Source organism: Cygnus olor, chromosome 2 (genome assembly GCF_009769625.2).
Source record: "Cygnus olor isolate bCygOlo1 chromosome 2, bCygOlo1.pri.v2, whole genome shotgun sequence".
Taxonomy (NCBI): Eukaryota; Metazoa; Chordata; class Aves; order Anseriformes; family Anatidae; genus Cygnus; species Cygnus olor.
In genome coordinates, this window is record NC_049170.1 from 60,441,183 (window position 1) to 60,453,586 (window position 12,404).

The 12,404-nt window shown below is 37.6% G+C and overlaps 1 protein-coding gene across 8 annotated transcripts in view; it reads right to left on the reverse strand.

Annotated features, from left to right (window-relative positions):
- SUGCT (succinyl-CoA:glutarate-CoA transferase) overlaps nt 1-12,404 on the reverse strand; it is a 326,659-nt gene that overhangs the window by 182,090 nt on the left and 132,165 nt on the right. For 7 of the 8 annotated variants that reach the window (XM_040549158.1, XM_040549157.1, XM_040549159.1 and 4 more), the window contains one exon: nt 3,652-3,754. In XM_040549158.1, coding sequence (XP_040405092.1) covers nt 3,652-3,754 — 103 coding nt within the window. The remainder of the gene's footprint in view (nt 1-3,651; nt 3,755-12,404) is intronic. The other variant, XM_040549155.1, reaches the window with a different exon arrangement.

Genomic DNA, 12,404 nt, shown 5'->3' on the forward strand with positions numbered 1-12,404 from the left:
TTTATCTTTTGGGAGAATTTGAATAGTTTCTATTAAAAATTGTATTCTCTTTTAAGTTTGTTTTGTTTGGAAAACCTCAAACCACGTTGTATTTCATACACATGTTCCCCAGGGTATGCTAAATAGGACCATACTGAGGTCACTAGTAAGTTTTTAAAACGTTTTAAGAATTCCTTTAATGTTTTGTACTATCTTGGCCTGGTTAAAAGAACATATTTTTAAAAAATAGCTTGAAGAAGTTTGACTATAAAGTTTCATGAAAATAGTCTATACTGTACTATTTAGAGTTTGTAAGAACTTTTACAAACATTATTTCCTCCCTCTTGTTTTTAAGAAAGAGGTCTCCTCTACTACAAAATCTGCTTCTCTTTCTCTCAGCCCTTTTAACCATGCATGCACAAGTACACATCTAAGCATGTACTTCTATCCACAGACTGATTTACTTAGCAGTACTTAGCCTGTGGTATCCATTTTAGCTTCACAAATGAATAAAAGATTATAATCGGTGGGAAAAGTGGATATTTTAGTCCATTCATGGAAAAAACAGTATCAGCTGGCACTCCAGCTTAGTGAAAAATAAAAAATCCATGGTTTTTGGCAGCTCACTTGGAGTATGATTGAAACTGCTAATGATATTAACAATATGTGCTGGGACCAAAAAATGTGTTGTTTTATCTCAGTTTATAGAAGCAGTTATACAAACCCCTCTTGGCCTTCAGGGTTCTGAGGTCCTTTTAGTTAAAAATAAAATTTAAAAACACAACCCACCTGTAGGTGATTAAGTTCCATTAGACCATTTTAGTCACCTCTTTTAGCTGGTCTTTCCCATCTCCTCAGACTTACTTCTGTTACTCCTTTGCATTATTCCAACAGTTCCAAGGACTTCTGCCTTTGGCTGCTAACAGCTCATTGCATCCTTTGAAGCACTGCTAACAGCTGAGCTGGCATGTGCTTTGAAGACTGTTGACATGCATGTAGCGCACCTTGGTCACCAATGGTGCAAGACTGCACTTATAATGAAAGACAGCTACATTACAGGTATTCAAATCTGTAGATTAGGAAGATAATGGCAATAAAATAAAAAATGGAGTTGTGTTCAGATCCAGTTCTGCTGATAACACTTAAAATGGAAGAAATCAACAAAATCTAAGCAGCATCTGTTAGCAGTAGGTTGAAGTTTGCCTATACTGAAGTATCACCAGGTTTAGTATAAGTATTTATACTTGTTGCTATATAGTATTATTAAGTAAAGCTATTACTCACAAGCTAAGTGGCAACTTTCTTAGAAATACATTTTCTGATTTAAACTAAGCCTGGGAAAAACAAACAAACAAAAAGAAACTCCACATTATAATGCGAGTGTTGTGGAGAATTATTACATTCTCATATTTAATGACTGATTGAGCTTTACACATGAGATTTTTCTTGCTGTGATTACAGCATGTTCTTTTTGGTGTGTGCTGTTTCTTCCCTTATATAACTGGGACTTCAGAGTGAGAAGATTCTTGAATTCCAGATTCTCAGGTGTTGAGATAGATTTCCTCCTAGTCTGGACATTGTCCCAGGGCACTCTCATGCTTTCTGAGGCTTCAGAAACCAAAATTACAGACTAGGTTATGAAAGAGCAAAGCTATGCACAAGCATGTGTGTTTATCCCAGATGCGTGCTGTCTATACAGCAGCAGAAGGATGAGCAAGTGAAGGCAGACTGGACAAGGTACAATAGCAAAAACTGTAGTTTAGAACAAATGTGAAGGTGAAAACCTTTGCTTGAACTGTCCCTAAGCCTCTGAATCCAAAGTATGGGTAAATGAGTCCTGTGAAGGTCTGAAGTGGTCACCACCAAAATAAAAATTCAAGGAGAAGTTAGCAAAATGTGCTGAAGAAGCTGAGTATGCTATTCCAAATTGCTCATCTCCTGGATAGCCTCTCAGATATATAAAGATGGAGCGGGGGGCTTAACTTTATGTGAAGTGATGTAAATATAAGAACAATACTATAGAATGTCAACAACGCTTCATATTTCGAGAAAGAAGAGGAAAGGACTGGATAGACTCTCCCCCCACACATACACTGGAACAGAACAAGAATTGTGAGAAAATGCTTTAGGAGGGAGGCAGCATCAGAAATTAAACCTAAGTATAACATCAGACATTACCAGAAATACTGACATTTCATTTCCAACAGTAATAAGAACATGGTCACTGAGTGCCATTTATTTCAAAGAAGGGTGTAGAAGAAACTTTTTCAAGGAGTTTCATAAGGAGAAAAGAAAAACATACAATTTGTATGACTCTTAATGGGGAAAAAAAAGTTTGAAAAACCTGCCGCTATTGCAAAGCACTTATACCTTTCATGGACAGGTTATTTAATATTTAGATGAACTCTAAGAACAAGGTAACCACACTAATCTTTTTTTCAATTTGGGAGGTAGCAGACATGCCACAACATACAACCTTTTAAAAGCAGTCTTACAGGGGAATTGACTTTTTAAAATTTGATGCAGCATCAAAAAAAAACCCACAGACTATTTTTTTCAACATTGTCCCAAGCACAGCCAAGTCAACCAAGTTCAGAATAAAATAAATTAATAAATTGCTGTACATTCTTCAAAGTTCAACCATAATCCCTGTGAAAATTATGAAGTGAAAAATTTGGCCCACGCATACTCTACAGCATGGTACTACATCATTTTAAGGAAAAAGAGCACATTTATCTGTGAAAGAAATTTCTGTCCTTGTGGTAGCCTTACAAATGTTCTCTTACAGTTCTAAAAGTACAGTAAACATATAAACATATTTATAACAACCATTTATAGTAAACTTATTCCCTTATGATAGAGATTGATTTGCATGTTTTTTTCCCCAAAGACAATATTTGTATTTGCACTCCTGACAAACACTTCTTGAGAAAAAAGACACACAAAAGATTGGCTCCTTCCCCCCCGCCCCCCCATACTATAGCCAATTATTTCTCTTGTTATTTCCATTAGTAGAAATTTAATTTTAACATTCATCGCAAGATAGAAGAGCTGTAAATACTATTACACCATTCAAGACAGTATAGTTGAGTTTGTATCAGGCCCTTTAAACTAACATAAGCCACAGTGTGAGGAGAAGGGGAGGGATCAGTGAATATGAAGATATACAAACTCTACAGATGCTGGAAAGCAAAAATATTGTTTAGATTTTTATGTTTCAGTTTTGTGATTGCAGTCAGAAACCTGGCTTCTTTTTTTCCCCTCCAAAACTATAGATTCTGGTCATCTGTACTACGTACAGAAAACTGCTTGCTTGTGGACAAGAAAGTTACTTGAATGTATATCTGATAGAATGTGATTATGAATATATTACAGTCTCTTTCCTTCCTTTACCAGCCATTTTTGAAAGACAGACTGCATACGGGACATAGAACACCTACAGTTTAATGCATCACGGCCAAGTCTGTGTTCCCAAGCACATAACTCATTTAGGGATCTATATTTACTTCTAATTATACCGTACTATTGGCCTTAAACTCAAACCCCCATATAATTCTCAAATACCATTTTAAAGTAGCTGAAATCTGGTTTGAGTGGCAGGAAATGTGATCATTATTAAGCAGCTGTAAAACACATGTAGTAATGTATAGAAAATACTGGGTAAGAACCAACCTGTGGATCCGAGAATACCTGCTGCATATTGTTGATCGGACCATATGGAACTCCACTTCCTTCAAAGAGCTGCAACCACTTGACTGTTGTTTTTTCCAAAAACCTAAGAGCATAAGAAGCATGTGGTTTCAACTCAGTGCTTCAGATTCTAAAAAAAATTATAGCATCTCTCCTCCCTCTCTCAGTGCTTCCATACCCTTCCCCATTGATTTCTTCCCAGGCAGTCCATAACATAACGAAAACGTACTATACGTGTTCCTCAGAAACACAAAAACCAAAGCCATAGGGGAAAGGACATAGCTGAGCTGACTTCTACTTCTAGCTGACCATCTGAAGAAATCCAGCAATGATGTAAAGCTAAATTTATTGGCAGTTTCAAAAAAGGATCAATGGTTTTCCTCCAGTCCTTAATTACACTAATGTGCTTCACATTTGTTTTCTTTTATGTACATATTTAAAAACAGAAAAGAAAAAAAAAAGATATAATGTGTGTATGAGTCTAACGTGCAACGCTGCTCACTAAAAGATGATTTTAAAGTACCACAGTGTTTTTCGTCCGTTACATCCAAAACATATGTCAGGATTAACAGACACATTTTTTGGTCAGGTAACAACATTAACTACATATTTATTTGTTGTTTGATTGTATAATCTATCCTAAGGACATCCAGTTCAGCAGATATAAACTGTGCCTATGCTGGTGAATGCAGAGCTTCTTTTCCTTTACAGAAGGCTGTGCTGAATTTTTGCTAGCAACTGAACCACTTCCTTCCTAAGAGGCTCCATAATTCATGGCCCACTAACTCCCCTCACTTCCACAAATAAATTAAAAGGTGTTTTTCATCTACTACTTTTTCTGACCCCCTCCCCCAACCTCCACAGCTTTCTAATTTCTAACAAAAGATGATGTATTTAGAAGAGGACTCTAAAATAATCATGGTGTTGAATACAACACTAAGAAATGAACATAATTCTCATATTTGTATTATCCATGATCATTCCCTAGAACAACTGGTAACACAACTCCTGACATATTTTGTGCTTTGTACTTTTTTTTTTAAGTTTATAAAATTCTCATTAAAAAAATATTTTGGAATTTAAACGATATTTTGAAAATGAAGTCTTTTCAGCTAAACTGTCAGATATCTACATTTGCATAATCAGTATGCAATTTCATGGTGTCATGGTAAGTTTGAATAATATTCTGGATATACATCCTTCCTTATTATGAGTGACTGAATGTACAGTGAAGTGCCTGTTTTGCAAGAGTTCTATGTGGTGCATAAGCTTCTGAAATTTTAGCTTCTGCTTAGGTTTTTCCTTACTATGTAACAGACAAACAATTAAAAAAAAAAAAACTAACAGTCTTAGTCTTACTTATTAATTTATTTAATTGGTGGTTGGAGAGAATCCCTAAAATCTTTAAATTCATTCAAAGTTGTAAAATCCCACATTCACCATCCCAAAGGAAACACACATCATTTTCTCTTGAAATTAAAAATCTTGACTCAAATCTTATGTAAAATAGATACCTTTATTTGTAGTAAAAAGGGGCTGTTGAGAGCATATTGTTAAGCAAACTGTTTAAAAAGAAAACAGAACATCACCACTGTCAGTAAAGGCCCATTATTCAGATTTTGAGAGCAACAGTATGCAACTATTTTGTTCATTCAGTTGTGGTTTACATATTGAAATATCTGTTATACAGTTCTAAGAGAAGAAATACTGCTTCAAAATCTGATAAAAGATAAGACACGGATAAAAAATGCCCAAGTTCATACCTTTCTGATAACAGCTACACAAACTTAAAATTTTATTTATTTTACTAACCTCCATGTATCACTCATCTAACTATGATTTTAATAACATTTATACAAATAAATACCATAAGCTTTCCTCCTAGCACAGTGCTGATGTTTAGGTTACTGGATGTCAATTGATATCATGCTCACTGCTCCAAAATATCAAGTATAGGAAATTGATGGCAACTAATATAAAGTATAGCAAATTGATGACAACTTAAACTTCCAAGAGAAGTACAAGACTGAAATTCTCTCCTGAAAATGAAAATCTCTATCAGCAGGAATTTATGAGGCCTAGACAATCTTTCTCCCTTTAACGTTTGTTTTAAAACATTCTATGCTTTGATATTGCCTTTTATATTTCCCTACTTGGTACACAATTTCCTTTTGTAAACTAGAAGATTTACAATGTCATCTGCTGCCTTTCAGTGGGAAAATATATTTTCTTATATACATGTATAAAAGCCCTGACAGAAACACGCACAAGGCTAACAAACAGTCCATGTTCCTAACTTAAGCTAGGGCCATAACATCCAAGATTGTACAGCAGCTGAGTTCTGAGGCATGATAGTTGCATGTGAATCTTTATCTGTCCACAGAGCCTCAATGGTATTGAGTGGCTGCAGGAGAGCTCAACCTTGGGATTCACACTGCAGAACTAAAGCTTCCTGCATTTCCAGATGAATCCCTTTTTCATCTATAACAGATGGAGCATTTTAGATATCACATAAATGCCATATAAATTATCTATGATTTGTCTGTGTAATCATTTTTAATCTGTAGTTTAGCTGTCTACAATTACTACTAGTATTTTAGAAGTTCAAAAGAATTTATTTTTTACTCTATTAGTCTGTAGTATGATACTTGAATGCATGCTTATTCCAAAAAGTCCTGAAAAAAGGGTATGTACTCTGACGGGGAATACACCAATTTCATTGTATTTCATTTTAATTGGTAGCATTCCTTTAAATATAAAATAATAATGTGTGAACACTGAGATTTATGAATACAATATCTTCTTTTTGTAGTGGGTTTACGTGGCAAGGTTTTGGTAGCAGGGGGCCAGAGGGGTGGCTTCTGTGAGAAGGACCTAGAAGCTGCCCCATGTTAGGTAAGGGCCCCACTGCTGACCAGAGCCGAGCCAATAAGTGATGTTGTTTGCGCCTCTGTGAGAGCATATTTAAGACAGGGAAAAAAAAAAAAAAAAACACAGCGCCACACAGCAGCTGGGAGAGTGACAGGAGTGAGGGAGAGCCTTGCAGGCGCCAAGGTCAGTGAAGAAGGAGGGGAAGAGGTGCTCCAGGCGCCGGAGCAGAAGTCCCCTGCAGCCTGTGGTGAGGACCATAGTGAAGCAGGCTGTCCCCCTGCAGCCCATGAGGTACCACGGTGGAGCAGGGTTCCACCCTGCAGCCCGTGGAGGAGACCACGGTGGAGCAGGTGGACCTGCACCGATGGAGACTGCGGCCTGTGGAAGACCCCCTGCTGGAGCAGATTCCGGGCCGGACCTGTAGCCCGTGGAGAGGAGACCACTCAGGAGCAGGTGACCGGGCAGGAACTGCTGCCCATGGGGGATCCAGGTTGGAGCAGTTCGCTCCTGAGGGATGGACCCCGTGGTACAGACCCATATCTGGAGCAGTTCTTGAAGAGGTGCTGCCTGTGGGCAGCCCACGCCGGATCAGTTCAGCAAGGACTGCATCCTGTGGCAGGGACCCCACAGCACAGGGGACAAGAGTGACCGAGAAGGAGCAGCAGAGAAGAAGCGCTATAGACTGACCATAACCCCCATTGCCCCGTTCTCCTGCACCGCTTGGGGGGAGGAGGTGGAAGAGGGTGGATGGGGGGGAAGGTGCTTTTGATTTCTTTCCTTTGTTTCTCGCTTCTCTAGCTTGTTAGTAATAGGCAATAAATCTTACTATCTCCCTATGCTGAGTCCATTTTGCCCGTCACAATAATAATTACTGCGCGATCGCCTCATCCTTATCTCAACCCTTGAGCCCTTTTCATCGTATTTTCTCCCCGTTCCTCTTTGAGGAGAGGGAGTGAGAAAGCGGTTGTGGTGGAGCTCAGCCGCCCACCTGAGTAAAACCACAATTTTAAATTGTATTTTCTAAAACTGCATTTCCTTAGCTCTAACAATGGGAGAATGGAACATTTAAAAAAAAAGTGCAACTGCTTGACACATACAACTTGGATAAAATAACGTACTAATTTCTTGTTAATTATTTGTGTAAACTTTGTTTCTTTTAAAGAACAAGGAATCTTTTTTGGTTGATCAGTCAAGGCAGGCAGAGAAACGCATGACATTTCTGAACACAAGGACAAGAAATAAGGTAGGTAATGGGAAGGCTGTACCTGCACAACACATGGTAAACTTGAGGGTTGAGAAGAAAGAAGTACACGGAGTACAGAACAAAGCAAATCACAGAGAACACTATGAAAATAATTACATTGTTAGTCTTTGCCATGCTCCACAAAACAGATATGCAAAGGTGGTTATCTTCCCATCTCACAGATGGAAGACTTATCTGCAATTTATCAGTTCTTGTCAAACATGTACTGGCAATCACCTATGAGCTGTCACAACAGATCTTGCATACAATATCAAAAAAATGTCCTTCTGTTTCTGGGGCCTTTTCTCGTTATGGATTATGGTGCAAGCATTAATTCACTGTGTGCATTCTTCACATATGCCCCATTTTCCATGTTTTCTAGGAAACATACAGTCAGTGCTGTGCATCCTCTCACACTTCTCTAATGGACGAAGCCATCTAATTCCACACAAAGTATGTTTAGAAGAACTACTGAAGCAAAATGCTGCTCTTTTCTATATGAAGCATATGGCTATTAATTTGTAGTAGTAATTTGAACCAAATGGAGACACAGCAGCAATCGAACTAGGATTCTGTGACAGTTTTTATTTTGGACTGTTTTGTTTGTTGGTGTTTTTTTTGTTAGTTTGTGGTTTTTTTTGTTGTTGTTGGTTTTTAAACATGTAGTCAATCACATAAACCCTCTCTGCACTCAAAGTTCACAGGCATTCTTGTGTTCTGTAACATGACTGGAGTTTGCATTATGTTTTTTGTGTTATTCTTTGTTCTATCAACAGTCTATTAACTTTCAAATATCTACACCATTTTCTCTCTTCACTATTAATCATCCCTCTAGAGGTCATTAACTCAGTAAAATAGTTTGTGTAGTTTCTAACAGTAGCATCTGTGGGAGACACTGTACAAAACATAAATCATAGGAAAAAATATTTTGAAAATTCAAAAAACAGATCATTACCCCCTAGTGTACTATAAATATACCATTACAGCTTTCAAAATGAATATTATAGCATTTAGTCAATAATTGGTAAGCATCTCTGTGTTAGAGTCTAATTAGTCTCTTCTCAGTTACAGATTAATCACTCAGCAAACCACTACATACAGTTAAAATATTTGGGGATCAACATGATTGTACTGACATGTTTTGCTGATGAATATGTCAGCTACTTTAGAAGATGTCACTTACAGTACATTGTAAGTGATGGCCACAAAGTGTTGTCAAGATACATGTAGGTACCACAAATTCACCTTGGAAATTGTATTAAATTTCTGCATACCTGAAACAATGTTACCCATTTAGAATAGAAACATTAATAAACCTTACTTTTATGTGCAGGATTTGTGCTGTAGAATGTACGGTCTATACATATATAAATGAATGCACATTTGTGTTCCATTTTGATGTTTTGCAATCTGTTTTAAAGCCATATATGATTTTTAAAGAATGGCATACCAGAGAGAGGAAAATATGTCTGTATTATAAAATATGTTTCTCCCAGTTCCTGAGTAGCAAAATCCAGCATGTTCCAGAACTATTTGTTTTTGGATTCAGATTTTAAACTACACATGTTAGAATAGATAAAAGATAAATAGATTAACTCCTTTCCCCAAGCCTTCCTCTCCTTTTCTCAACAGGAGAAAGGACTGCAACTTTGGTAGTTAGGACAAAGGAAGTGGAAATCAACTGAAAAACATGCATCAGTAAAAACACATTGAGAATAATGGGAAATTAAATAGATTTTGTTGTCGTTCTTTTAACTATTCAGGGGAAGTAAAGATATGGATCACATAAAAAGATTCATTGAAAAATCAATGAAAAGATATCCCTTGATTTCAGCATCCTTGTAGCTAGTAATGCATGGCATAAGAAAAAAAAAAAAGTCAGCAAATTATTTTACAGAAAGAATCTCAAGTTTCACAGTTATGTAATAAAATACTTAGAGGCTTACTAAATAGTGAGAAAAATAAGAACAAGAAAATACACATTAGCTTACCTACTCCGAAAACAAGATGTTTAAGACATTTTGGATCTCTCTTGTTTCAACACATAAAAGTCAATGTGAAACTAATAATGATTTAAAACAAAGCATTTTAAAACAAACCATGGCAGCTGGTGCTCATGTAGCTCAACCACCTCTGTACCAATGGTGAGGTATATGATTAGGGAAATTAAACGTCATCAGCTATGCTACACTGAACTCAATCATCTTTCAGACCGAAGACACCTGTCTTGCTGAAGGAGTAGGCAATCAGACGCCCATTCCTGTAACGTTATCAACAGCGACTGCAGTCTCCAGTCTCTTGCACTCTTGGTTTAGTAAAAGAAAGGGTGGGGGTGGGGAACGGGGTTTACAGAGACTAGTTTATAGACACTCAACAAACGTAAGTTTAACAGTGCTCCTCATCAGGCAAATTAAACATTTTGCAATAGCTTTCCCTCCTCTTCTGTTATTAGGTGGAAACAATTTAGCAAGGTCTCATTAACCGGGGATCAGGTTCCTCAGTGTTTCCTTCCTGCTCATTCCTTTTCCCCTCACACTCACATGCACAACATGCAGCTGTGGTGCACAGTCAAGAATAAGGTTTTTAAAATATAAGTGCTAGGAATAGAAGTTCCACTCTGAATTGTTTCCAGCCTTAATACTTCTAAATCTACAATAATTTAGCTCTCTAGACAGTGTGGTTTCATTTAGATGTAGCTGCAGGAGTACTAATCATGATGAATTTGTGTTCTTCATTATGTTAGGTGCTTCACTTTAAAGTCTGAGGGAATGCCTGCTATTCCCCTTCCCCCTTGCACTCATACAACCTCACAGACCCTGCTCTACTTACAGGTTAATTTCCCTGAGTACTCTGGGCTACACGTTTAGGTGCACTGTTTTAAAATGTGTCTGCATTACTGAGGTGCAGGGTAGGATTAATGTTCAAATTCTGGAGTAATTGGAAGAAGGTCAACAGATTAAGCTCCCTTCCTCAAAACAGCTTCTCTTAAAACTGGCATTATAACAGCTTTTGCACAGATGCATTTCAAATTATAGCACATGCTACATATGTATGTCTTAGCATATGTATATTTATCTAAATACACAAAATAATCCATGTTGTGCCTAGCACTATTCTTTTCCAGAGGAAACACAGGTAAAAGTGGAAGGGAGCAACAATTAAAATTTGGTTCTCTTGGATGGATGTACATCTAACTCACAAACCAGAGGTTTCCATTGGAAACATAAAAAAACAAAATGCTCTGTAGTCTGTCAGCTCTCACATGAGCAAGGAGTCTCAGGGGCCTCTGTAGTAGCCATTGAACCCGACCTCCACCCAGGTAGGGTCATTTCAAATTTGACTCTTGGAGCACATCCAAGGGCAATTCACTTTTCAGAATTCTGCTTTCCTGTCACTTGGGGAAAATGTCACCTAAGTAAATAAGAAGATACAGAAGGCAGTGAAACACCTTTTTTTTTTTTTTTTGTAAAGCAGATGCAGTAGATGTGCAAACATGGGCAATGGAAGAAATAAGCAGTAGGAAGTGGAGAAGGAAGATGGGGACAGGAAAATAAAAGGCACAGCAGGAAGAAGAACAGAGATGGGAAAGGAATAACAGCACCAGTAGCAAAGCAAATACAAAATACCCCATAGGCCTATATTCTTCTTCCCTGTAAATATCTTATTACCCAGTGTTCCTTGCAGCATTGCACTTACTTCCCCATATAAGATGGGAACTGAAAACACTCCCCCTCTCAAGATGTCTGGGATTGGTTTCTGTAATTCCTTCTCCTTATCTCAATGTGAGAGCTGGATATTTCAGAATATGCTTATCATGCTAGCGTGGTCAGCCTTCCAATTGCTTTTATTGAGATCTGACTGTCTTTATGGATATGTGAATTTATTTCCCCTACCTGCTCTCGCTTTCTTTCTTTTATGTGTGCTCTGTGGAGGGAGTTGAGATGATGGAAGCAGGCAGCAAGGAGAGGCTGCGGTGAAGAGCTGAGGACAGATGTGCCTCCCTCTTCAGATCTCTTGGGAGAGAAAGGATGAGAAAATTCCTTCTGAAATGAATAGAGCAATTCACACCTCTCAGAGCTGTTGTTTCAAGCTACATTTATGTCTCAAATAATATTCATCTCCATCTTGTATTCTTACTCAACTCAGGACATCCGACTGTGATGAATAGGTCATTTCACACCTTTCTGAAAAGTCTTCTGTTTAAAGGTCAATTTCTTCTAAGTGCTATATAATCCCCATGCTTATCTAACTGCCTTGAAATCTGGCACAGTTACTGCAGGTGGTGAGTAGAATTATTGATCTAAATCAGAGGTCATTTGAGCCAAGAATTCCCAAGATACAGCCTTCTTTTAAAAAATAGCATTCCTTAACATTGACCGATTGTACCAACGTTTTCTTTGTGCACACTTCCAGAATCAAACTGTGGCTAAAGAATTTCTATTGCTTAACATTTACTTTAGCAAATGAAAGGCATCAACTGTCTCGTTGGTATTCAGTGTTCAGATGTATTTAAAATTTTTGAGCTCTACAAATGCAGCAAATTAAATGCTCAGGACTTCTGGGATTTTCTGACCCTTTGAGTAGGTCTAAACATCTCCTTCTATTCCTAAATAAAACCTGG